The following is a 26,375-nucleotide window of genomic DNA, read 5'->3' as shown; positions in this document are numbered from 1 at the left end:
GGTCCAAACTTCTTAGACTTTGGGTACAGAATAGGATTCAGAGTAAAACCGTCTGTGAGAAGTCTTTCTTCTCTATCATATTCCAGCTATTCCAGTAAGACTAACACTTTCCTGAAGTGTGTTTCAGACCTATATGTTTTGGGTACTGGTGAAGTGCGGCTGGTCACCCGTTGGGGCTCAAGCGCTGCTCAGACCTGGAGTTTTCTGGGGTATTTATTCCAGTTTCATTTTAGGAACTGGGTTTTGGTGTTTTATTCAAGACTATTCATTGTTCCAAAGATAGAAAATCTTTTTGAATTGCCATATAAGTGTACCATTTTTTAGAATGGTGTTTATATGGTCTATTCTGCCTTTTTGGTCAGTGATGGCATTATTTGTTTACAATAGATAAAATAGATACATGTCTTCATTTTCTGTTTTCATTCAGATTATTTTTATTTTCTGAGATTCTCTTTTTTTGACAAGCATTACCAATTTGTTGCTTTTCCTTCTGGTCTAGCGACAGCTCTAAGAATCTATTCAAGGTTCTCAGTGTTCCTTATTTGGACGGTATCGTGGTACTGGCTCAGTCTTTTCGTTCTGCGGAATCTCATACGATTCAACTTTGTTGTTTCTTCAAGACATGGTTAGAGGATCTTTATATCAAAAGATCCTTGATTCCTCACACAAGGGTCACCTTTTAAGGTTTCCAGATAGATTGTGTCAATGTTTTTGTCTCTAACAGACAAGTGACAAGTTTATTGGGTTCCGTTTGTCGGAACCTTCAGTCTCTATTATTTCCTTCAAGTTGCTATATATGCATGGAAGTTTTAGGTTTCATGGCTGCAGCATTGGATTCGATTCCCTTTGCTCATTTCATAGGAAACCTTTCCAGTTTTTTATGCTGAATAATGGTGCAGGCATTCTAGGATATCACCTTTTATATCTTTGAATCCTAATGTTTAACTATCTTTGATTCGGTGGTTAAGATCACCATCATTTAGTTCTACAGGTCTCTTCGGTTCTTTCAACCTGGACCATGATCTCTACAGATGCGAGTCTTTTAGGTTGGGAGGCTGTCTGAGGATCTCTGTCAGCACAAGGGGTTTGGAAATCTCAGGAGGCGAGATTACCATTTGATATTTTGGAACTCGGTGCATTCTCAGAGTTCTTCAGTTGGTTTCTTTTTGAAGAAGAGACGTTTATTGTTTTTTCAGACAGACAATGTCCCAACTGTGGCGTATGTCAATCATCAGGGTGGGACTATCAGTCCTTAGGCTCTGACAGAAGTATCTTGGATATTTGCTTGGGCTAAATCCAGCAGCTCCTATCTAATTTCTGTGGTCTTTTTCCCAGGTATAGACAATTGGGAAGTGGATTATCTCTGTTAATCAAAGCTTTACATCCGGGAGAATGGTCTCTTTACCCAGATATGTTTTTCAATTTTTCAGATGTGAGGGCTTCCAGAAATAGATCTGATGGCATCTCATCTAAACAAGGAACTTCCCAGAGGCCTATTCAGGTCCGGGGATCCTCAGGCGGAAGTAGTGTATGCATTGACACTTCCTTGGAATTATCAATCTGCCTATATTTTTTCATCTCTGGTTCTTCTTTTAAGAGTGATTTTCAAAATCATCAGAGAGCAATCTTTGGTGTGGCTGGTGGCTCCAGCATGGCCACACAGGTTTTGGTATATGGTTCTTGTTCGGATGTCCAGTTGCCGATATTGGCTACTTCCATTAAGGCCAGACCTTATATCTTAACATTCGTTTTTTTCATCAGGAATTCAAATTATTAATTTGATGGTATGAAAATGTAACTCTTAGTACTTAGTCATAGAAGTTTCTCTGACTCAGTGATTAATACTATGTTGCAGGCTCGTAAATCTGTGTCTAATAGGATTTATTATCGAGCTTGGAAGATTTACATATCATGATGCACTTCTTATGAATTCTTTTGGCATTATTTTAGAATTCCTAGGTTTTTATAGTTTCTTCATAAGGTTTTGTCTCCATGTTCCTTGAAAGGACAAATCTCTGCTTTTCCTGTGCTGTTTCACAGTAAGAATTGCTAAATCTTTCTGATATTCATTGTTTTGTTCAGGCTTTGGTTCGTATCAAGCCTGTCATTAAGCCAATTTCTCCTCCGTGGAGTCTTAATTTGGTTCTGAAGGCTTTACAGGCTCTTCTGTTTGAGCATATGCTTTCTTTGGACATTAATTACTTTCATGGAAAGTATTGTTCTTTTTAGACATCTCTTCAGCTAGAACAGTTTTTGAATTATCTGTTCTTTCTTGTGAATCTCCTTTTTCTGATTTTTCATCAGGATAAGGTGGTTTTTGCTGTCCTCATTTCAATTTTTACCTAAAGTTGTGAATTCTAACAACATTAGTAGATGAATTATTGTCCCTTCCTTGTGTCCTAATCCTAAGAATTCTTTTGTAAGATTCTTAAATTTTTTGGATGTGGTAAGAGTTTTGAAATATTATGTTGAAGCTACTCAGATTTCAGACAGACTTCTAGTCTATTTGTTATCTTTTCTGGTTTTAGGAAAGGTCAGAAGGCTTCTGCCATTTCTTTGGCATCTTGGTTAAAGCTTTTGATTCATCATGCTTATTTGGAGTCGGGTTAATCCCCGCCTCAGAGGATTACGGCTCATTCTACTAGGTTAGTTTCTACTTCCTGGACTTTTAAGAATGAAGCTTCTGTTGATCAGATTTGCAAAGCAATAACTTTGTCTTCTTTGCATACTTTTCCTAAATTCTACCATTTTGATGTTTTTTCTTCTTCAGAAGCAGTTTTTGGTAGAATAGTACTTCGGGCAGCTGTTTCAGTTTGATTCTTCTGCTTATAATTTCAGTTTTTTTCATTATAAAAATTGAAACTTTTGATTTGGGTTGTGGATTAATTTTTCAGCAGAATTGGCTGTCTTTATTTTATCCCTCCCTCTCTAGTGACTCTTGCGTGGAAGTTCCACATCTTGGGTATCTGTTATCCCATACGTCACTAGCTCATGGACTCTTGCTAATTACATGAAAGAAAACATAATTTATGTAAGAACTTACCTGATAAATTCATTTCTTTCATATTAGCAAGAGTCCATGAGGCCCACCCTTTTTGTGGTGGTTATGATTTTTTTGTATAAAGCACAATTATTCCAAATCCTTATTTTTGATGCTTTCGCTCCTTTCTTATCACCCCACTTCTTGGCTATTCGTTAAACTGAATTGTGGGTGTGGTGAGGGGTGTATTTATAGGCATTTTAAGGTTTGGGAAACTTTGCCCCTCCTGGTAGGAATGTATATCCCATACGTCACTAGCTCATGGACTCTTGCTAATATGAAAGAAATGAATTTATCAGGTAAGTTCTTACATAAATTATGTTTTTCCTGATGACATCACAAACTGATTTGCCGGAAGAAGCCCTAAGCCTTAGGGATGAAACACGTGTAGCTAGGCGTTAAGTGCAGCAGTAATTCAAATACCACCAAATCGCCAAGCACTTACCAAGCAGCAAAGTAACTAAGCAGCAGTGGACAGTTAAAGATTAAAGACCCAGGAACTCTGCAGCCAGAGGAGAATTTCACGCAAGGTATGGTTAACAAGCGAGGAAGCTGTATCTCAGGGAGGTGCGGATTGGAAGCACGCTCCATGTCAGCAAGGGAGGTATTGTATGCGCTCCGCTGATTCAAACATCGAACTACGTTACACACAACCAGAGTGAGTACTATAATAGAGCTCCGTTACACACAACCTGAGTGAGTACTATAATAGAGCTCCGTTACACACAACCTGAGTGAGTACTATAATAGAGCTCCGTTACACACAACCTGAGTGAGTACTATAATCGAGCTCCGTTACACACAACCTGAGTGAGTACTATAATCGAGCTCCGTTACACACAACCTGAGTGAGTACTATAATCGAGCTCCGTTACACACAACCTGAGTGAGTACTATAATCGAGCTCCGTTACACATAACCTGAGTGAGTACTATAATAGAGCTCCGTTACACACAACCTGAGTGAGTACTATAATCGAGCTCCGTTACAAAGTGGCTGTATGGAGGAAACACAGCAACTTCAATGTTGCAATTAATTGTGTGACTGGTTTCTTAAGCAATATTAAACTTGCATCTTTCACAGGATATACAAATAAATTACATAGCGCAAAAGACTGCATTACAATCAATGTCCACTGCTTCACTAAGGGGATCCCCAATAGAATTACAGTTTAACTTTGGATTCCAATCAAATTTGGACTTTAATTATTTTTCTGGGACTATTTGTTTGAATTCTCAGTTTGTTATTATGTAACAGGGGCCCCTTAAATTATTACCAAGTTGTTGTCTCTTGTTCAATTTAATTTTTGCTGTTGGTTTCTGTACATTTGATGGCATTCAGCATTAAATTGATGTTTAGTTTGTAGTAATCCTCTGTGCATTATTAATTGCTTATTATCTTAACCCTTCTAGTGTATAGGTTATTTAGGGGCAATGATTTAGTGCTGGATAGGGCAATCGTTTCCCATTCCCTTCTTTACCATTGTTCTAACTATATCTCATTGTCCTTTCTTCCTCTTTCTAATTATTATCCATATATATGAATTAATTGTATCCCCCCAGCACCACTAATGGCTACAGGAAATGCATAGGTAGCAATTATTTGTAAAATCTTCCCATTAATTATCTATGTGGTGCAGTTATGTTAGATATTCATGTGTATATATATATATATATATATATATATATATATATATATATATATATATATATGTGTGATATATATATATATATAGGAGACAAAAAAGAAAGTAGCAGATGTATAATGGGAACCTAAAACTCCGGTATATATTGAATCAAATACTTGAATCTGGACTGTTCTCAAATTCAAAAAGTAGTAAATTAACACAAAATGTTACCGTCCATTCTTTAGTAAGGCATAAATTGTGTACGCCAAAATGTAGAATACAGTATAGAACATTAAATAATGCAGTCCACAATTAATCCAGAGTGATCGTACAAAGTCCCAAATACTGCGCTTAACTGTATGTAATCAGAGCGCTTGGAGAAAGTTCCAATGTGGGCTGTTTGAACATAAGAAATGGACTATTACGTGAAAAAGTACCCGTTGAAAGACCTTTGGGCCAAGGCACAATCCAGGTGTGCAAAGTAAACAAAAAGTGAAATACATTCAAGGTAGGCGGACCAAACCAGTTCTTGATAAATACAGGTACCGGACAATTTCCTCCGAAGATCCCAGATGGGCCAAAGCCCACCAGTTCCGACGGGGGGTGATGTCCGCGTCCTCGTCTCACGTCGTCCTCGATAGACAAAAGCTCTGACGTCAGAGTAGTGTGCCGCTTCGCACAGCAGGTCCGCTGGAAAGTGTCAGCCGTGAGGAATGCGTGCAGCGTCGCACAGGAGATCCGCTGGAACGTACCAGGCGTCCACTAGGAGGCTCCTTAGGTCAGGATACGGGCTCCGGGTGGCAAACGGCCAAATCGGTATCTCATCCGCTGTATGCAGAAACAGAAGATCCCCAAAAGAGGACAAAGGGAGGCCGATGTATCACCCAAAGTCGGTTCAAAACAAATTTATTGGCAAAGGTGCTAGTACATAGGTGAGAACAAAGCCTTAACATCTGACGCGTTTCGCGCATGTGCTTCATCAGAGGTGATATGTTCAAGGTGTGGGTGAACTTAAATGCAACAAGGCAGCCAATCAGGGCCCCATTTAGCCAAAACACAATGGTTACACCTGTGAGATGTAATGACAAGGAGGTTTGTTGCAGATAAGTCACTCATCCTATTTTACAAACATAAGTGTACAAACAAAAACATGGCAGAACTCCATATATATACAGAATAAATGCGGTAATAAGTGTATCCTCAAGTATACAAAATTATAATAAACTCTAAACAAAAAATAATAAAAAACATGTAAATTAAAAGAGTTAGAAAACAAGTGTTCAATACTAAAAGGACAAAGTAAATAGGCAATAACTCATTAGCCCATAATATATAATGAGAATAATAGATATAAATATCCAGTCCTAATACAAAAAGAAAACGGTTACACTTAAAGGAAAAAATAAAAATATGTATAAAAAGTCATTAAAGATAAACTTGCAAAAGAAGTTCACATGAATAAAAAAAGTTTGGATTTATAAAACAAGAAGAATCAAAAACCTATGAGGAGGCAATACGTTAGAATATAGTCTATACTATTTAGATAAGATTCCAAGGGTAAGAAACAATAAATATTAGACCAAAATAAAAGAATCAGAGATAAGGTCAAGTTGTGAAAAAAATACCAGGGAAACAGGGGGCTACTCAACAAATAAGTCAACATCCATCCTTTTGTTGATGCCCTCTGGTGCCCTGGTATGCAGCTTGACAATCCAAAAAATTTCTTTTTTCCTGAGGCTTTTTTCCCTATCTCCCCCCCCCAGGGTGTTTTTTAATTACATCGATGCCTATAAATGAAAAATATTTAGGCCCCATGCCATGCAATCTAAAGTGTTTAGCTACTGGCGTTCTTGGTTCTTTATCATCCAGGGAACGCAGGTGCTCACGAATTCTGTCTTTCAGTGGGCGGGTAGTGATGCCTACGTATTGGCAAGAACAAAATAAGCAATTAATTAAATAAATAACATATTGAGAATTGCAGTCAATCCTATCCCTAATATGGAATACTTGATTAGTGACTTTTGAAGAAAAAGTATCCGTCACAGTCACACAAGTACATCCTTTACATGGTACATGACCACATTTAAAACATCCCGGTTTTGGGCTTAGCCAATGGGAGCCTACTGTTACTTTGTCAGTAAATTGTTTGCTGGTTATGTCTCTTATGGTGGGGGCTTTTCGTGCTATACACATAACTCCTGATGTTAAGATGTCTTTTAAGGCCTCATCTCCTTTTAAAATGACCAAATTGTTCTTTACTATACTACAAATTTGATTGTATTGTCTACTAAATTGTGTAATGCACAAAAGGTTTTGATTAGGTAGTACAGTCTTATCAGTTGTAGTGGTCTTATAATTTGCTGTGTTTAAAAAGATATCACCTGATCAGAACTACAGCAAAATAATACAAATATATGGGAGGTTACTGATGAGAAAATAAATATCATAATCTAAGATATATAACATTCCTGAATACATTTTTAAGTGTTTTTAGATGTGAATCCCTATCAGTAGTGTTTGGCGAGTTTTGTATAGAAGCTGTAATATTTAGGATATGAGTAACAGTCTGTGCTGTATGTATGTTATTGATAGATGGAAGTGTATATGCAGGGCTGCCATCAGGGGTGACTCCTATCAGGGGCCCACTGGGCCAGGAGGCCCCATGAGGTAAGCACAACTATTATTTAAAAATTATTAATTTTTTAAAAAAAATGTTTGCAGCCACCAGAGGGTGCTACAGCAGAGTTCTATTGAGCGTGTGAAATGTCAATACAATGAGTAAAGTATTAGAATTTGAGAGGATGTCTGAGTGTGCACTAAACCCCTATGCACAGTGTGAGACAGACTTGGCACTTTGTTGGTACAGTGTGTGCCTGAGTCAGACGGCAGATCACTTTCATTTGCAGAGGAGGTAGGACTTACTTAGTAAATGTTTTTTATTTCTTTGTGCAATTTTGGATTGTAACTTCAGTGTGGTAGTAGTTGTATGGTGGGCCAGGGGTCCATAAAAACACGTTTTTTTTTAGCAATATGCAGCAGTGTATTTATGATTATTTGACAATGCTGTAGAAATTATATATTTAAAACCATGCAGAAATGTTTCCTCCTCAATACACAAATGGTAGGTGCCCTTCTGGAAGATATGATTTTTTTTTTTTTTTTTATATATATATATTTTAATTATTCCAGTTTACTGCCCCTTTATGCAAGGACTTTAAAAAGTGATCTCTTAATTTCTGCTATTTTTTTATCATGCATGTCACACACTGTTGATTTAGGGGATGGCAATGTGCAGAAATTGTACCTCCTGTGAGTGTTTCTGTGAGTGTCTGTGTTTTTGTGCTTTTGTTGGTGTCTCTATGAGTGTGTATGTATTTTTTTTCTGTAAGTCTCTCTGTGAGGGGGATGTGTGTCTCTCTTTGTGCATTTTCTGTGGATGTCTCTGTGAGGGTGTGTGTGTATGTCTTTGTGCATTTTCTGTGAATGTCTGTAAGAGTTTGTGTGTATGTATGTCTTTGTGTATTTTCTCTGGATGCCTCTGTGAGGGTGGGTGTGTATGTCTTTGTGCGTTTTCTGTGGATGTTTCTGTGAGGGTGTGTGTATGTATTTATGTCTGTTTTTCTGTGGGTGTCTCTGTGAGTGTGTGTATGTCTTTCTGTGTTTTCCGTCGATGTCTCAGTGAGGGTGTGTCTCAGTGAGTGTGTGTATGTCTTTGTGTGTTTTCCGTCGATGTCTCAGTGAGGGTGTGTATGTATGTCTTTGTGTTTTATGTGGGTGTCTCTGTGTGTGTCTTTGTGTGTTTTCTGAGGCTGTCTCTGTGGATGTTTCCTTGGGTATATGTGCAAGTTTGTGTTTGAGTTTGTGTGTGTCCATTATTCACATCTTTCTACAGACTTTGAGACCTTTCCAGAAGTCACCAATCCACTATTTAACCTTTAAATTATCGTTTAGTCTGTTCAGGGCCCTTCCTTTCAGCCACTGCATGCTACTGTCATCATTTAGTTGGCATCTTCCTTGACCAAAAGATAATCAGAACTCCATATTTTGTTTTGTGAATCTCCTTTTTTGACAAAACTGTAGTCTACCTCATTACTTGTCAGGTCAATGTAAACAATTGCTGGGTGTCTGTGTCTGAGTGTGTTTGTGTGTTTCTTAGCGTGTCTGCTAGAGTGTCTATATGTGAATCCTTATGTGTGAGTGTGTGTTTCAGTGTATGAGTGTGTTTGTGTGTTTCTTTGCGTGTCTGCTAGAGTGTCTATATGTGAATCCTTATGTGTGAGTGTGTGTATTTCAGTGTATGAGTGTGTTTGTGTGTTTCTTTGCGTGTCTGCTAGAGTGTCTATATGTGAATCCTTATGTGTGAGTGTGTGTTTCAGTGTATGAGTGTGTTTGTGTGTTTCTTTGCGTGTCTGCTAGAGTGTCTATATGTGAATCCTTATGTGTGAGTGTGTGTATTTCAGTGTATGAGTGTTTGTGTGTTTCTTTGCATGTCTGCTAGAGGGACTATATGTGAATCCTTATGTGTGAGTGTGTGTGTTTCAGTGTATGAGTGTGTTTGTGTGTTTCTTTGCGTGTCTGCTAGAGTGACTATATGTGTATCCTTATGTGTGAGTGTGTGTTTCAGTGTATGAGTGTGTCTGTGTGCTTCTGTGTTTGTGTGTTACTACCTTTACAACATATCCAAGTTTGACTACACTTAACAATAAAGTGCATATACGTTTGTTACATGGTCAAAAATTGCACATGTCAAGGGGGGGGGGGGGCTGATCGATGGTTAAGTAAGGGGCCCCAAAATTTCTAGTGACGGCCCTGTGTATATGGTATTGTTTTTAATGTAAATGGTGGTGTCCAGAAATGAATGTGTGTGTGGTGGAGTGGTTTAGTGAGAGTTTGATAGTGGGATGGAATTAATTAAATCTTTTGTGGAAATTAATAAATTGTTGCTTATCTGCTGTTTATATTAATAGTGTAGTAGAAGTATGCCTGGGGTCTTATATTGCAGGTTGATAAAAAAATATTTAAGGTTTGCCATGAATAGGTCAGCATACTAGGGAGCCATTCTTGTTCCTATAGCTGTACCCATCTTTTGGAGGTAAATATCCTCTCCAAATGTAAAATAATTATGCGCAAGTGTTGTGTGACACAGTCTGTGGTTAGGTCATTTTCCTGGCATGCTGCTTGGCCATCTTGGTGTATAGTGCTTCAACATCCATTACTGCCAAGATGGTACCATCTGAAAGTGCACCTATGTTATCCAGCTTGTTTAGCAAGTCTGTGGTGTCTTTACTGAAACTGGCTATGTTTTTTTACCAGAGGTTTCAGAATATTTTCTACTCAGCTAGAGATGTTTTCCATCACAGTTCTCAGTAAGTGCTAATCTCAGGTTCAACGACAAGTACAACATGAAGGGGGAGAGAGAGAGAAAAGGTAAAAAAAAATAATAATCTGAATATAGCAGAAAATGCATTTTTATTTATTTATGGTTCTTAGTTTGTTTAATTGGATCTTAAATTCTAAACAATTTCTAGGCCCAATGAGTTATTACAAGACTCTGTAGGGCAGATCAGACTGCTCAAAATACAGTACACGTGCTTGATAATGACAGGAAACAAAAGTATACCTGCAAGTCAGACAAACAGACTTGGTGTGAGCAGCATAAGATAAGCAACTTGTTCACAACCATCAGAATTATCTTCTGAGACAAGCCAGACAAGTTACCAGCCTGCTTCTACCAGTACATAAGTGTACGTGGGCCAAATGTGATTGAATCTGACATACTGATACACACATGAGGCGCCCCTCTATTCTCCTGTTTTCTCTATTGTTCACAACTATCAGATCTATCTTCTGAGACAAGTCAGACAGTCTCAGGGTGTATTGGTGCTACTGACCCTGGAGGCTTGGTGTGAGCAGCATAAGATAAGCAACTTGTTCACAACCATCAGATCTATCTCCTGAGACAAGTCAGACAAACAGTCTCATGGTGCGCTGGTGATACTGACCCTGGAGGCTTGGTGTGAGCAGCATAAGATAAGCAACTTGTTCACAACCATCAGATCTATCTCCTGAGACAAGTCAGACAAACAGTCTCATGGTGCGCTGGTGGTACTGACCCTGGAGGCTTGGTGTGAGCAGCATAAGATAAGCAACTTGTTCAAAACCATCAGATCTATCTCCCGAGACAAGTCAGACAAACAGTCTCATGGTGTGCTGGTGGTACTGACCCTGGAGGCTTGGTGTGAGCAGCATAAGATAAGCTGCTTGTTCACAACCATCAGATCTATCTCCCGAGACAAGTCAGACAAACAGTCTCAGGGTGTATTGGTGCTACTGACCATGGAGGCTTGGTGTGAGCAGCATAAGATAAGCTGCTTGTTCACAACCATCAGATCTATCTCCTGAGACAAGTCAGACAAACAGTCTCATTGTGCGCTGGTGGTACTGACCCTGGAGACTTGGTGTGAGCAGCATAAGATAAGCTGCTTGTTCACAACCATCAGATCTATCTCCTGAGACAAGTCAGACAAACAGTCTCATTGTGCGCTGGTGGTACTGACCCTGGAGGCTTGGTGTGAGCAGCATAAGATAAGCGGCTTGTTCACAACCATCAGATCTATCTCCCGAGACAAGTCAGACAAACAATCTCATTGTGCGTTGGTGGTACTGACCCTGGAGGCTTGGTGTGAGCAGCATAAGATAAGCTGCTTGTTCACAACCATCAGATCTATCTCCCGAGACAAGTCAGACAAACAGTCTCAGGGTGTATTGGTGCTACTGACCATGGAGGCTTGGTGTGAGCAGCATAAGATAAGCTGCTTGTTCACAACCATCAGATCTATCTCCCGAGACAAGTCAGACAAACAGTCTCAGGGTGTATTGGTGCTACTGACCCTGGAGGCTTGGTGTGAGCAGCATAAGATAAGCAACTTGTTCACAACCATCAGATCTATCTCCTGAGACAAGTCAGACAAACAGTCTCATGGTGCGCTGGTGATACTGACCCTGGAGGCTTGGTGTGAGCAGCATAAGATAAGCAACTTGTTCACAACCATCAGATCTATCTCCTGAGACAAGTCAGACAAACAGTCTCATGGTGCGCTGGTGGTACTGACCCTGGAGGCTTGGTGTGAGCAGCATAAGATAAGCAACTTGTTCAAAACCATCAGATCTATCTCCCGAGACAAGTCAGACAAACAGTCTCATGGTGTGCTGGTGGTACTGACCCTGGAGGCTTGGTGTGAGCAGCATAAGATAAGCTGCTTGTTCACAACCATCAGATCTATCTCCTGAGACAAGTCAGGCAAACAGTCTCATGGTGTGCTGGTGGTACTGACCCTGGAGGCTTGGTGTGAGCAGCATAAGATAAGCTGCTTGTTCACAACCATCAGATCTATCTCCTGAGACAAGTCAGACAAACAGTCTCATTGTGCGCTGGTGGTACTGACCCTGGAGACTTGGTGTGAGCAGCATAAGATAAGCTGCTTGTTCACAACCATCAGATCTATCTCCTGAGACAAGTCAGACAAACAGTCTCATTGTGCGCTGGTGGTACTGACCCTGGAGGCTTGGTGTGAGCAGCATAAGATAAGCGGCTTGTTCACAACCATCAGATCTATCTCCCGAGACAAGTCAGACAAACAGTCTCATGGTGTGCTGGTGGTACTGACCCTGGAGGCTTGGTGTGAGCAGCATAAGATAAGCTGCTTGTTCACAACCATCAGATCTATCTCCTGAGACAAGTCAGACAAGCAGTCTCATGGTGTGCTGGTGGTACTGACCCTGGAGGCTTGGTGTGAGCAGCATAAAATAAGCTGCTTGTTCACAACCATCAGATCTATCTCCTGAGACAAGTCAGACAAACAGTCTCAGGGTGTGCTGGTGGTACTGACCCTGGAGGCTTGTTGTGAGCAGCATAAGATAAGCAACTTGTTCACAACCATCAGATCTATCTCCTGAGACAAGTCAGACAAACAGTCTCATGGTGCGCTGGTGGTACTGACCCTGGAGGCTTGGTGTGAGAAGCATAAGATAAGCTGCTTGTTCACAACCATCAGATCTATCTCCTGAGACAAGTCAGACAAACAGTCTCATGGTGCGCTGGTGGTACTGACCCTGGAGGCTTGGTGTGAGCAGCATAAGATAAGCTGCTTGTTCACAACCATCAGATCTATCTCCTGAGACAAGTCAGACAAACAGTCTCATGGTGCGCTGGTGGTACTGACCCTGGAGGCTTGGTGTGAGCAGCATAAGATAAGCAACTTGTTCACAACCATCAGATCTACCTTCGGAGACAAGTCAGACAAACAGTCTCATGGTGTGCTGGTGGTACTGACCCTGGAGGCTTGGTGTGAGCAGCATAAGATAAGCAACTTGTTCACAACCATCAAATCTATCTCCTGAGACAAGTCAGACAAACAGTCTCATGGTGCGCTGGTGGTACTGACCCTGGAGGCTTGGTGTGAGCAGCATAAGATAAGCGGCTTGTTCACAACCATCAGATCTATCTCCCGAGACAAGTCAGACAAACAGTCTCATGGTGTGCTGGTGGTACTGACCCTGGAGGCTTGGTGTGAGCAGCATAAGACAATCGGCTTGTTCACAACCATCAGATCTATCTCCTGAGACAAGTCAGACAAACAGTCTCATGGTGCGCTGGTGGTACTGACCCTGGAGGCTTGGTGTGAGCAGCATAAGATAAGCTGCTTGTTCACAACCATCAGATCTACCTTCGGAGACAAGTCAGACAAACAGTCTCATGGTGCGCTGGTGGTACTGACCCTGGAGGCTTGGTGTGAGCAGCATAAGATAAGCTGCTTGTTCACAACCATCAGATCCATCTCCTGAGACAAGTCAGACAAACAGTCTCATGGTGTGCTGGTGGTACTGACCCTGGAGACTTGGTGTGAGCAGCATAAGATAAGCAACTTGTTCACAACCATCAGATCTATCTCCTGAGACAAGTCAGACAAACAGTCTCATGGTGCGCTGGTGGTACTGACCCTGGAGGCTTGGTGTGAGCAGCATAAGATGAGCATCTGCATCACAGTCTAATAAAAAGGACAAAAGTGCAAAGAAAATACTCACAGTACAAAACACTTGTGTTAATGCACTATTGCTTGCATGTAACTATGGGTTTAACCCTTGCTAAGTGGTTAAAAACACAGTTAAAATCAGGTCCAGGGAGCTAGCTGAATATAGCAAGAACATGAATATTTCTTATTGATTTTCATGTCCCTTTAATGTTTATTTGCACCTCTAAACTTTGTTTTTTTGCAATCTGTTGATTAACCCCTTAAGCTAAATGGACGTAGGTACTATGTCACACAGTAGTTTGCCCAGCGAGACTGCAGATGGGGCAGAAGGCATTTTCCTTCATATAGTAAGGGAGCGCTGATCGCTCAGTCTCACTGTCTGTACTGGGAGCAGTGGTGAGGAGGGAGGCTTGGGAGGGAATGATGGAGTGGATGGGCAGTCCATCGCTGGAGGGAGGGTTCCCTACGCTAACCCTCACCCTAAGGCTGCACACTGGCATATTGCCAGTAACAAATATGGCAGTGCAGTAGGAGGGGGGAGAGAAGAGAGTTATTTCTAAGAGATCATGGAGGTGGGAGGGATCCCTACACTACAGCAAAAAAATAAAAAAGAAAGATGGTGGATGATGATGGTGACCAGTGGGATAGGGGTCGGAGGAAAACTGTTTGGGGGGGGGGGGGGTAATCACTGCACTATAATAAATGTTACCCTTAACAGCTAATTGATTAACCTATTCACTGCCTGGAATTTCAGAGGTGTGGTGAGGTGCTGCAATTAGCAGAATTCAAATTAGCAAGTCATCAATGCAAACCCATGCACACCTGCTATTTCTGAGCAAAATGTTTCCTAGAGAAACTTTTACAACCATTTGTCTATGACTGTAGTGCAGTAGTTATGTGTAAATAATTTGGTCTGAGACCCAAAATTTGTGAAATAGTTAACATTTTTTTTTCATACAATGGCATTTGGTGGTCAAATAGTGGCATTAAATATACAAAAATGGGAATAGATCAATACCTTGGATTGTTTGTTTGAAAATTGGGGCACTTCTGCATCATTTTAGACATAGCTGCAGATAAAGACCTTAAAATGATTCAAAATAATAAAAAACATATTCGTTTTTAGCTGAATCAGATTTTTTTTTGCAGGTTTTTGTGGAATATTCAGCAGGCACAGGAGAATGGCACAGTTTGTATTCGCACAAGGGGGTGAGATCTAGATCAGTGTTTTTCAACCAGTGTGCCGTGAGAGATTCTCAGGTGTGCCACGGCAGACTGACAACAGTGTGACATATTTTTTAAACTTTGCTTGTTTTTTACTCCCAGTGCAGGGGTAGTTTGTAGGAGGCATGGCATAACAACACAATACATACAGTATGTGTGTGTTTGTGTATATGTGTATATATATATGCTGTATTAGGCTACAATGTGTGATTTTTTTAAAATTTTGGGATCGTGGTGTGCCACAGGATTTTTTAATGTAAAAAAGTGTGCCACGGCAAAAAAAAAGGTTAAAAATCACTGATCTAGATGATATATTTCAGTCTGGGATGTTAGTCTGATGCTTGCGGTAATATATGTTTCTGGTCACATGGTATTGTGTGTTCCTGGACGTTGGGTACTAGGCGCCTGCTGCGCGCTGGGCTTTCATTACTATTATTATCAGTTATGTGTAGAGCACCAACAGATTCCGCAACAAGCAAGTTACCTCTTTCTCAGTGATCCTTATATTCTGTGGATACAGCAACTGCAGAAGACAAACAGAATTACTAATAGAATTTGTCACCTTTATCCCTGGCAAGTCTGCACTTACACACAATGTCCTCATTACCCAACCTCAGCTCATATTTATCCCTCTCTGCTCACTCTACTCCACAATCTCCCTCTGTGCCAGATTCTGCAACCTCACTGCCTCCAAGCTCGCTCCACCTCAATCGCTCACTTGCCGCAGCCCCCCACTCTCTCTCCCCATGAGTCTCTCACTTGCCGCAGCCCCCCACTCTCTCTCCCCATGAGTCTCTCACTTGCCGCAGCCCCCCACTCTCTCTCCCCATGAGTCTCTCACTTGCCGCAGCCCCCCACTCTCTCTCCCCATGAGTCTCTCACATGCCCCAGCCCCCCACTCTCTCTCCCCATGAGTTTCTCACTTGCCCCAGCCCACCACTCTCTCTCCCCATGAGTTTCTCACTTGCCCCAGCTCCCCTCTCTCTCTCCCCCTCAGTCTCTCACTTGCCCCAGCTCCCCTCTCTCTCCCTCTCAGTCTCTCACTTGCCCCAGCTCCCCTCTCTCTCTCCCCCTCAGTCTCTCACTTGCCCCAGCTCCCCTCTCTCCCTCCCCCTCAGTCTCTCACTTGCCCCAGCTCCCCTCTCTCCCTCCCCCTCAGTCTCTCACTTGCCCCAGCTCCCCTCTCTCTCCCCCTCAGTTTCTCACTTGCCCCAGCTCCCCTCTCTCCCACCCTCAGTCTCTCACTTGCCCCAGCTCCCCTCTCTCTCCCTCTCAGTCTCTCACTTGCCCCAGCTCCCCCCCTCTCTCCCCCCTCAGTCTCTCACTTGCCCCAGCTCCCCTCTCTCCCTCCCCCTCAGTCTCTCACTTGCCCCAGCTCCCCTCTCTCCCTCCCCCTCAGTCTCTCACTTGCCCCAGCTCCCCTCTCTCTCCCTCCCCCTCAGTCTCTCACTTGCCCCAGCTCCCCTCTCTCTCCCTCTCAGTCTCTCACTTGCCCCAGCTCCCCTCTCTCTCCCTCTCAGTCTCTCACTTGCCCCAGCTCCCCTCTCTCCCTCCCCCTCAGTCTCTCACTTGCCCCAGCTCCCCTCTCTCCCTCCCCCTCAGTCTCTCACTTGCACCAGCTCCCCTCTCTCTCCCCCTCAGTCTCTCACTTGCCCCAGCTCCCCTCTCTCCCCCCCCCCTCAGTCTCTCACTTGCCCCAGCTCCCCTCTTTCCCTCCCCCTCAGTCTCTCACTTGCCCCAGCTCCCCTCTCTCTCCCCCTCAGTCTCTCACTTGCCCCAGCTCCCCTCTCTCCCCCCCCTCAGTCTCTCACTTGCCCCAGCTCCCCTCTCTCCCTCCCCCCCAGTCTCTCACTTGCCCCAGCTCCCCTCTCTCTCTCCCTCTCAGTCTCTCACTTGCCCCAGCTCCCCTCTCTCTCTCCCCCTCAGTCTCTCACTTGCCCCAGCTCCCCTCTCTCTCTCCCCCTCAGTCTGTCACTTGCCCCAGCTCCCCTCTCTCCCTCCCCCTCAGTCTCTCACTTGCCCCAGCTCCCCTCTCTCCCTCTCCCCCTCAGTCTCTCACTTGCCCCAGCTCCCCTCTCTCCCTCTCAGTCTCTCACTTGCCCCAGCTCCCCTCTCTCCCTCCCCCTCAGTCTCTCACTTGCCCCAGCTCCCCTCTCTCTCCCTCCCCCTCAGTCTCTCACTTGCCCCAGCTCCCCTCTCTCTCCCCCTCAGTTTCTCACTTGCCCCAGCTCCCCTCTCTCCCACCCTCAGTCTCTCACTTGCCCCAGCTCCCCTCTCTCCCCCTCTCAGTCTCTCACTTGCCCCAGCTCCCCCCCTCTCTCCCCCTCAGTCTCTCACTTGCCCCAGCTCCCCTCTCTCCCTCCCCCTCAGTCTCTCACTTGCCCCAGCTCCCCTCTCTCCCTCCCCCTCAGTCTCTCACTTGCCCCAGCTCCCCTCTCTCTCCCTCCCCCTCAGTCTCTCACTTGCCCCAGCTCCCCTCTCTCTCCCTCTCAGTCTCTCACTTGCCCCAGCTCCCCTCTCTCCCTCCCCCTCAGTCTCTCACTTGCCCCAGCTCCCCTCTCTCCCTCCCCCTCAGTCTCTCACTTGCCCCAGCTCCCCTCTCTCTCCCCCTCAGTCTCTCACTTGCCCCAGCTCCCCTCTCTCCCCCCCCCTCAGTCTCTCACTTGCCCCAGCTCCCCTCTTTCCCTCCCCCTCAGTCTCTCACTTGCCCCAGCTCCCCTCTCTCTCCCCCTCAGTCTCTCACTTGCCCCAGCTCCCCTCTCTCCCCCCCCTCAGTCTCTCACTTGCCCCAGCTCCCCTCTCTCCCCCCCAGTCTCTCACTTGCCCCAGCTCCCCTCTCTCTCCCTCTCAGTCTCTCACTTGCCCCAGCTCCCCTCTCTCTCTCCCCCTCAGTCTCTCACTTGCCCCAGCTCCCCTCTCTCTCTCCCCCTCAGTCTGTCACTTGCCCCAGCTCCCCTCTCTCCCTCCCCCTCAGTCTCTCACTTGCCCCAGCTCCCCTCTCTCCCTCAGTCTCTCACTTGCCCCAGCTCCCCTCTCTCCCTCTCAGTCTCTCACTTGCCCCAGCTCCCCTCTCTCCCTCCCCCTCAGTCTCTCACTTGCCCCAGCTCCCCTCTCTCTCCCTCCCCCTCAGTCTCTCACTTGCCCCAGCTCCCCTCTCTCCCTCCCCCTCAGTCTCTCACTTGCCCCAGCTCCCCTCTCTCCCCCCCTCAGTTTCTCACTTGCCCCAGCTCCCCTCTCCCCCCCCTCAGTCTCTCACATGCCCAGGTCCCCTCTCTCTCTTCCCCTCAGTCTCTCACTTGCCCCAGCTCCCCTCTCTCTCTCTCTCCCTCTCAGTCTCTCACTTGCCCCAGCTCCCCTCTCTCTCTCTCTCCCCTCAGTCTCTCACTTGCCCCAGCTCCCCTCTCTCTCTCCCCCTCAGTCTCTCACTTGCCCCAGCTTCCCTCTCTCTCTCCCCCTCAGTCTCTCACTTGCCCCAGCTTCCCTCTCTCCCTCCCCCTCAGTCTCTCACTTGCCCCAGCTCCCCTCTCTCCCTCCCCCTCAGTCTCTCACTTGCCCCAGCTCCCCTCTCTCTCTCCCCCTCAGTCACTCACTTGCCCCAGCTCCCCTCTCTCTCTCCCCCCTCAGTCACTCACTTGCCCCAGCTCCCCTCTCTCTCTCCCCCTCAGTCTCTCACTTGCCCCAGCTCCCCTCTCTCTCTCCCCCTCAGTCCCTCACTTGCCCCAGCTCCCCTCTCTCTCTCCCCCTCAGTCTCTCACTTGCCCCAGCTCCCCTCTCTCTCTCCCCCTCAGTCTTTCACTTGCCCCAGCTCCCCTCTCTCCCCCCCCCCTCAGTCACTCACTTGCCCCAGCTCCCCTCTCTCTCTCCCCCTCAGTCTCTCACTTGCCTCAGCTCCCCTCTCTCTCCCCCTCAGTCTCTCACTTGCCCCAGCTCCCCTCTCTCTCTCTCTCCCTCTCAGTCTCTCACTTGCCCCAGCTCCCCTCTCTCCCCCCCCTCAGTTTCTCACTTGCCCCAGCTCCCCTCTCTCCCCCCCTCAGTCTCTCACTTGCCCCAGCTCCCCTCTCTCTCTCCCTCTCAGTCTCTCACTTGCCCCAGCTCCCCTCTCTCCCCCCCTCAGTCTCTCACTTGCCCCAGCTCCCCTCTCTCTCTCCCCCTCAGTCTCTCACTTGCCCCAGCTCCCCTCTCTCTCCCCTCAGTCTCTCACTTGCCCCAGCTCCCCTCTCTCTCTCCTCAGTCTCTCACTTGCCCCAGCTCCCCTCTCTCTCTCCCCCTCAGTCTCTCACTTGCCCCAGCTCCCCTCTCTCTCTCCCCCTCAGTCTCTCACTTGCCCCAGCTCCCCTCTCTCTCTCCCCCTCAGTCTCTCACTTGCCCCAGCTCCCCTCTCTCTCTCCCCCTCAGTCTTTCACTTGCCCCAGCTCCCCTCTCTCCCCCCCTCAGTTTCTCACTTGCCCCAGCTCCCCTCTCTCTCTCCCCCTCAGTCTCTCACTTGCCCCAGCTCCCCTCTCCCCCCCCCCTCAGTTTCTCACTTGCCCCAGCTCCCCTCTCTCTCTCCCCCTCAGTCTCTCACTTGCCCCAGCTCCCCCCTCTCTCTCTCTCTCCCTCAGTCTCTCACTTGCCCCAGCTCCCCTCTCTCTCTCCCCCTCAGTCTCTCACTTGCCCCAGCTCTCCTCTCTCTCTCTCCCCCTCAGTCTCTCACTTGCCCCAGCTCCCCTCTCTCCCCCCCCTCAGTTTCTCACTTGCCCCAGCTCCCCTCTCTCTCCCCTCAGTCTCTCACTTGCCCCAGCTCCCCTCTCTCTCTCCCCCTCAGTCTCTCACTTGCCCCAGCTCCCCTCTCTCTCTCCCCCTCAGTCTCTCACTTGCCTCAGCTCCCCTCTCTCCCCCTCAGTCTTTCACTTGCCCCAGCTCCCCTCTCTCTCCCCCCCCTCAGTCACTCACTTGCCCCAGCTCCCCCCTCTCTCCCCCTCAGTCTCTCACTTGCCCCAGCTCCCCTCTCTCCCCCCCCTCAGTTTCTCACTTGCCCCAGCTCCCCTCTCTCTCTCCCCCTCAGTCTCTCACTTGCCCCAGCTCCCCTCTCTCCCTCCCCCTCAGTCTCTCACTTGCCCCAGCTCCCCTCTCTCCCCCCCCCCTCAGTTTCTCACTTGCCCCAGCTCCCCCCTCTCTCCCCCTCAGTCTCTCACTTGCCCCAGCTCCCCTCTCTCCCCCCCTCAGTTTCTCACTTGCCCCAGCTCCCCCTCTCTCCCCCCCTCAGTCTCTCACTTGCCCCAGCTCCTCTCTCTCTCCCCCTCAGTCTCTCACTTGCCCCAGCTCCCCTCTCTTCCCTCAGTCGCTCACTTGCCCCAGCTCCCCTCTCTCTCTCCCCTCAGTCTCTCACTTGCCCCAGCTCCCCTCTCTCTCTCCCCTCAGTCTCTCACTTGCCCCAGCTCCCCTCTCCCCCCCCTCAGTTTCTCACTTGCCCCAGCTCCCCTCTCTCCCTCTCACTTGCCCCAGCTCCCCTCTCTCCCTCCCCCTCAGTCTCTCACTTGCCCCAGCTTCCCTCTCTCTCCCCCTCAGTCTCTCACTTGCCCCAGCTCCCCTCTCTCTCTCCCCCTCAGTCTCTCACTTGCCCCAGCTCCCCTCTCTCTCTCCCCCTCAGTCTCTCACTTGCCCCAGCTCCCCTCTCTCTCTCCCTCAGTCTCTCACTTGCCCCAGCTTCCCTCTCTCTCTCCCCCACAGTCTCTCACTTGCCCCAGCTCCCCTCTCTCTCTCCCCCTCAGTCTCTCACTTGCCCCAGCTCCCCCCTCTCAGTCTCTCACTTGCCCCAGCTCCCCTCTCTCTCTCCCCCTCAGTCTCTCACTTGCCCCAGCTCCCCCCTCTCAGTCTCTCACTTGCCCCAGCTCCCCTCTCTCTCTCCCCCACAGTCTCTCACTTGCCCCAGCTCCCCTCTCTCTCTCCCCTCAGTCTCTCACTTGCCCCAGCCCCCCTCTCTCTCTCCCCCTCAGTCTCTCACTTGCGCCAGCTCCCCCCTCTCTGTCTCTCACTTGCCCCAGCTCCCCCCTCTCTGTCTCTCACTGTCACTTGCCCCAGCTCCCCCCTCTCTGTCTCTCACTTGCCCCAGTTCCCCCCTCTCTGTCTCTCACTGTCACTTGCCCCAGCTCCCCCCTCTCTGTCTCACACTTGCCCCAGCTCCCCCTCTCTGTCTCTCACTGTCATTTGCCCCAGCTCCCCCCTCTCAGTCTCTCACTTGCCCCAGCTCCCCCCTCTCTGTCTCTCACTTGCCCCAGCTCCCCCTCTCTGTCTCTCACTGTCATTTGCCCCAGCTCCCCCCCTCTCTGTCTCTCACTGTCACTTGCCCCAGCTCCCCCCTCTCTGTCTCTCACTTGCCCCAGCTCCCCCCTCTCTGTCTCTCACTTGCCCCAGCTCCTCTCACCTCCATCGCCTGCCCGAGCTCCAGGTCAAACGTAACAACACAGACCCCGTGTAACCAGGCGGAGAATCGCTCCCAGACCCGCCCGATACCCGCTGCCTCCTCCATGATGTCTCTTCTGTCAGCTCAGAGCATCCGTAGCAGTCACCATAGAAACCGAGACCGGAAGTGCGTCATCTTGTTGCTCTTGATGGTGATATCATACCTGAGGCCCTGGCATCTGTAGGCTGGTACCCGAGACACAGTGACACCTGACCAGGCCCTGGCATCTGTAGGCTGGTACCCGAGACACAGTGACACCTGACCAGGCCCTGGCATCTGTAGGCTGGTACCCGAGACACAGTGACACCTGGTCAGGCCCTGGCATCTGTAGGCTGGTACCCGAGACACAGTGACACCTGGCCAGGCCCTGGCATCTGTAGGCTGGTACCCGAGACACAGTGACACCTGGCCAGGCCCTGGCATCTGTAGGCTGGTACCCGAGACACAGTGACACCTGACCAGGCCCTGGCATCTGTAGGCTGGTACCTGAGACACAGTGACACCTGACCAGGCCCTGGCATCTGTAGGCTGGTACCCGAGACAAAGTGACACCTGGCCAGGCCCTGGCATCTGTAGGCTGGTACCCGAGACACAGTGACACCTGCCCAGGCCCTGGCATCTGTAGGCTGGTACCCGAGACACAGTGACACCTGGCCAGGCCCTGGCATCTGTAGGCTGGTACCCGAGACACAGTGACACCTGGCCAGGCCCTGGCATCTGTAGGCTGGTACCCGAGACACAGTGACACCTGACCAGGCCCTGGCATCAGTAAGCGGGTACATGAGACATAAAGTGACACCTTACCGTGCCCTGGCATCTGTAGGCGGGTACCCAAGACACAGTGACACCTGGCCAGGCCCTGGCATCTGTAAGCTGGTACCCGAGACACAGTGACACCTGGCCGTGCCCTGGCATCTGTAGGCTGGTACCCGAGACACAGTGACATTTGGCCAGGCCCTGGCATCTGTAGGCTGGTACCCGAGACACAGTGACACCTGGCCAGGCCCTGGCATCAGTAGGCTGGTACCCGAGACACAGTGACACCTGACCAGGCCCTGGCATCTGTAGGCGGGTACCCGAGACACAGTGACACCTGGCCAGGCCCTGGCATCTGTAGGCGGGTACCCGAGACACAGTGACACCTGGCCAGGCCCTGGCATCTGTAGGCTGGTACCCGAGACACAGTGACACCTGGCCAGGCCCTGGCATCTGTAGGCTGGTACCCGAGACACAGTGACACCTGGCCAGGCCCTGGCATCTGTAGGCTGGTACCCGAGACACAGTGACACCTGGCCAGGCCCTGGCATCTGTAGGCTGGTACCCGAGACACAGTGACACCTGGCCAGGCCCTGGCATCTGTAGGCTGGTACCCGAGACACAGTGACACCTGACCAGGCCCTGGCATCTGTAGGCTGGTACCTGAGACACAGTGACACCTGACCAGGCCCTGGCATCTGTAGGCTGGTACCCGAGACAAAGTGACACCTGGCCAGGCCCTGGCATCTGTAGGCTGGTACCCGAGACACAGTGACACCTGGCCAGGCCCTGGCATCTGTAGGCTGGTACCCGAGACACAGTGACACCTGGCCAGGCCCTGGCATCTGTAGGCTGGTACCCGAGACACAGTGACACCTGGCCAGGCCCTGGCATCTGTAGGCTGGTACCCGAGACACAGTGACACCTGACCAGGCCCTGGCATCAGTAAGCGGGTACATGAGACATAAAGTGACACCTTACCGTGCCCTGGCATCTGTAGGCGGGTACCCAAGACACAGTGACACCTGGCCAGGCCCTGGCATCTGTAGGCTGGTACCCGAGACACAGTGACACCTGGCCGTGCCCTGGCATCTGTAGGCTGGTACCCGAGACACAGTGACATTTGGCCAGGCCCTGGCATCTGTAGGCTGGTACCCGAGACACAGTGACACCTGGCCAGGCCCTGGCATCAGTAGGCTGGTACCCGAGACACAGTGACACCTGACCAGGCCCTGGCATCTGTAGGCGGGTACCCGAGACACAGTGACACCTGGCCAGGCCCTGGCATCTGTAGGCGGGTACCCGAGACACAGTGACACCTGGCCAGGCCCTGGCATCTGTAGGCGGGTACCGGAGACAGAGTGACACCTGGCCAGGCCCTGGCATCTGTAGGCTGGTACCCGAGACACAGTGACACCTGACCAGGCCCTGGCATCTGTAGGCTGGTACCCGAGACACAGTGACACCTGACCAGGCCCTGGCATCTGTAGGCTGGTACCCGAGACACAGTGACACCTGGCCAGGCCCTGGCATCTGTAGGCTGGTACCCGAGACACAGTGACACCTGGCCAGGCCCTGGCATCTGTAGGCTGGTACCCGAGACACAGTGACACCTGACCAGGCCCTGGCATCTGTAGGCTGGTACCCGAGACACAGTGACACCTGGCCAGGCCCTGGCATCTGTAGGCTGGTACCCGAGACACAGTGACACCTGACCAGGCCCTGGCATCTGTAGGCTGGTACCTGAGACACAGTGACACCTGACCAGGCCCTGGCATCTGTAGGCTGGTACCCGAGACAAAGTGACACCTGGCCAGGCCCTGGCATCTGTAGGCTGGTACCCGAGACACAGTGACACCTGGCCAGGCCCTGGCATCTGTAGGCTGGTACCCGAGACACAGTGACACCTGGCCAGGCCCTGGCATCTGTAGGCTGGTACCCGAGACACAGTGACACCTGGCCAGGCCCTGGCATCTGTAGGCTGGTACCCGAGACACAGTGACACCTGACCAGGCCCTGGCATCAGTAAGCGGGTACATGAGACATAAAGTGACACCTTACCGTGCCCTGGCATCTGTAGGCGGGTACCCAAGACACAGTGACACCTGGCCAGGCCCTGGCATCTGTAAGCTGGTACCCGAGACACAGTGACACCTGGCCGTGCCCTGGCATCTGTAGGCTGGTACCCGAGACACAGTGACATTTGGCCAGGCCCTGGCATCTGTAGGCTGGTACCCGAGACACAGTGACACCTGGCCAGGCCCTGGCATCAGTAGGCTGGTACCCGAGACACAGTGACACCTGACCAGGCCCTGGCATCTGTAGGCGGGTACCCGAGACACAGTGACACCTGGCCAGGCCCTGGCATCTGTAGGCGGGTACCCGAGACACAGTGACACCTGGCCAGGCCCTGGCATCTGTAGGCGGGTACCGGAGACAGAGTGACACCTGGCCAGGCCCTGGCATCTGTAGGCTGGTACCCGAGACAAAGTGACACCTGGCCGGGCCCTGGCATCTGTAGGCTGGTACCCAAGACACAGTGACACCTGGCCAGGCCCTGGCATCTGTAGGCTGGTACCCGAGACACAGTGACACCTGACCAGGCCCTGGCATCTGTAGGCTGGTACCCGAGACAAAGTGACACCTGGCCAGGCCCTGGCATCTGTAGGCTGGTACCCGAGACACAGTGACACCTGGCCAGGCCCTGGCATCTGTAGGCTGGTACCCGAGACACAGTGACACCTGGCCAGGCCCTGGCATCTGTAGGCTGGTACCCGAGACACAGTGACACCTGGCCAGGCCCTGGCATCTGTAGGCTGGTACCCGAGACACAGTGACACCTGACCAGGCCCTGGCATCAGTAAGCGGGTACCTGAGACATAAAGTGACACCTTACCGTGCCCTGGCATCTGTAGGCGGGTACCCGAGACACAGTGACACCTGGCCAGGCCCTGGCATCTGTAAGCTGGTACCCGAGACACAGTGACACCTGGCCGTGCCCTGGCATCTGTAGGCTGGTACCCGAGACACAGTGACATTTGGCCAGGCCCTGGCATCTGTAGGCTGGTACCCGAGACACAGTGACACCTGGCCAGGCCCTGGCATCTGTAGGCTGGTACCCGAGACACAGTGACACCTGACCAGGCCCTGGCATCTGTAGGCGGGTACCCGAGACACAGTGACACCTGGCCAGGCCCTGGCATCTGTAGGCGGGTACCCGAGACAGAGTGACACCTGGCCAGGCCCTGGCATCTGTAGGCTGGTACCCGAGACAAAGTGACACCTGGCCGGGCCCTGGCATCTGTAGGCTGGTACCCAAGACACAGTGACACCTGGCCAGGCCCTGGCATCTGTAGGCTGGTACCCGAGACACAGTGACACCTGGACGTGCCCTGGCATCTGTAGGCGGGTACCTGAGACACAGTGACACCTGGCCAGGCCCTGGCATCTGTAGGCTGGTACCCGAGACACAGTGACACCTGGCCAGGCCCTGGCATCTGTAGGCGGGTACCCAAGACACAGTGACACCTGGCCAGGCCCTGGCATCTGTAGGCTGGTACCCGAGACACAGTGACACTTGGCCAGGCCCTGGCATCTGTAGGCTGGTACCCGAGACACAGTGACACCTGGCCAGGCCCTGGCATCTGTAGGCTGGTACCCGAGACACAGTGACACCTGGGCAGGCCCTGGCATCTGTAGGCTGGTACCCGAGACACAGTGACACCTGGCCAGGCCCTGGCATCTGTAGGCTGGCACCCGAGACACAGTGACACCTGACCAGGCCCTGGCATCAGTAAGCGGGTACCTGAGACATAAAGTGACACCTTACCGTGCCCTGGCATCTGTAGGGAGGTACCCGAGACACAGTGACACCTGGCCAGGCCCTGGCATCTGTAAGCTGGTACCCGAGACACAGTGACACCTGGCCAGGCCCTGGCATCTAGGTGGGTACCTGAGACACAGTGACACCTGGCCGTGCCCTGGCATCTGTAGGCTGGTACCCGAGACACAGTGACATTTGGCCAGGCCCTGGCATCTGTAGGCTGGTACCCGAGACACAGTGACACCTGGCCAGGCCCTGGCATCAGTAGGCTGGTACCCGAGACACAGTGACACCTGACCAGGCCCTGGCATCTGTAGGCGGGTACCCGAGACACAGTGACACCTGGCCAGGCCCTGGCATCTGTAGGCGGGTACCCGAGACAGAGTGACACCTGGCCAGGCCCTGGCATCTGTAGGCTGGTACCCGAGACA

The 26,375-nt window shown here is 49.6% G+C and overlaps 1 protein-coding gene across 1 annotated transcript in view; it reads right to left on the bottom strand.

The window, feature by feature from the left end:
- The window catches only part of LOC128662718 (protein DENND6B-like), a 574,365-nt gene extending 552,934 nt beyond the window's left edge, over window positions 1–21,431 (bottom strand). Inside the window, exons 1-2 of the mRNA XM_053716624.1 lie at window positions 21,327–21,431; window positions 15,408–15,446 (exon numbers count right to left, since the gene is read on the bottom strand). Of these exons, the coding sequence (XP_053572599.1) occupies window positions 15,408–15,446; window positions 21,327–21,431 (144 nt within the window). The remainder of the gene's footprint in view (window positions 1–15,407; window positions 15,447–21,326) is intronic.
- Between the last annotated feature and the right edge of the window lie 4,944 nt (window positions 21,432–26,375).

The sequence above is a fragment of the Bombina bombina genome, chromosome 6 (assembly GCF_027579735.1).
Source record: "Bombina bombina isolate aBomBom1 chromosome 6, aBomBom1.pri, whole genome shotgun sequence".
In the NCBI taxonomy this organism is placed as follows: Eukaryota; Metazoa; Chordata; class Amphibia; order Anura; family Bombinatoridae; genus Bombina; species Bombina bombina.
This window is presented reverse-complemented; position numbering and strand designations above follow the sequence as displayed.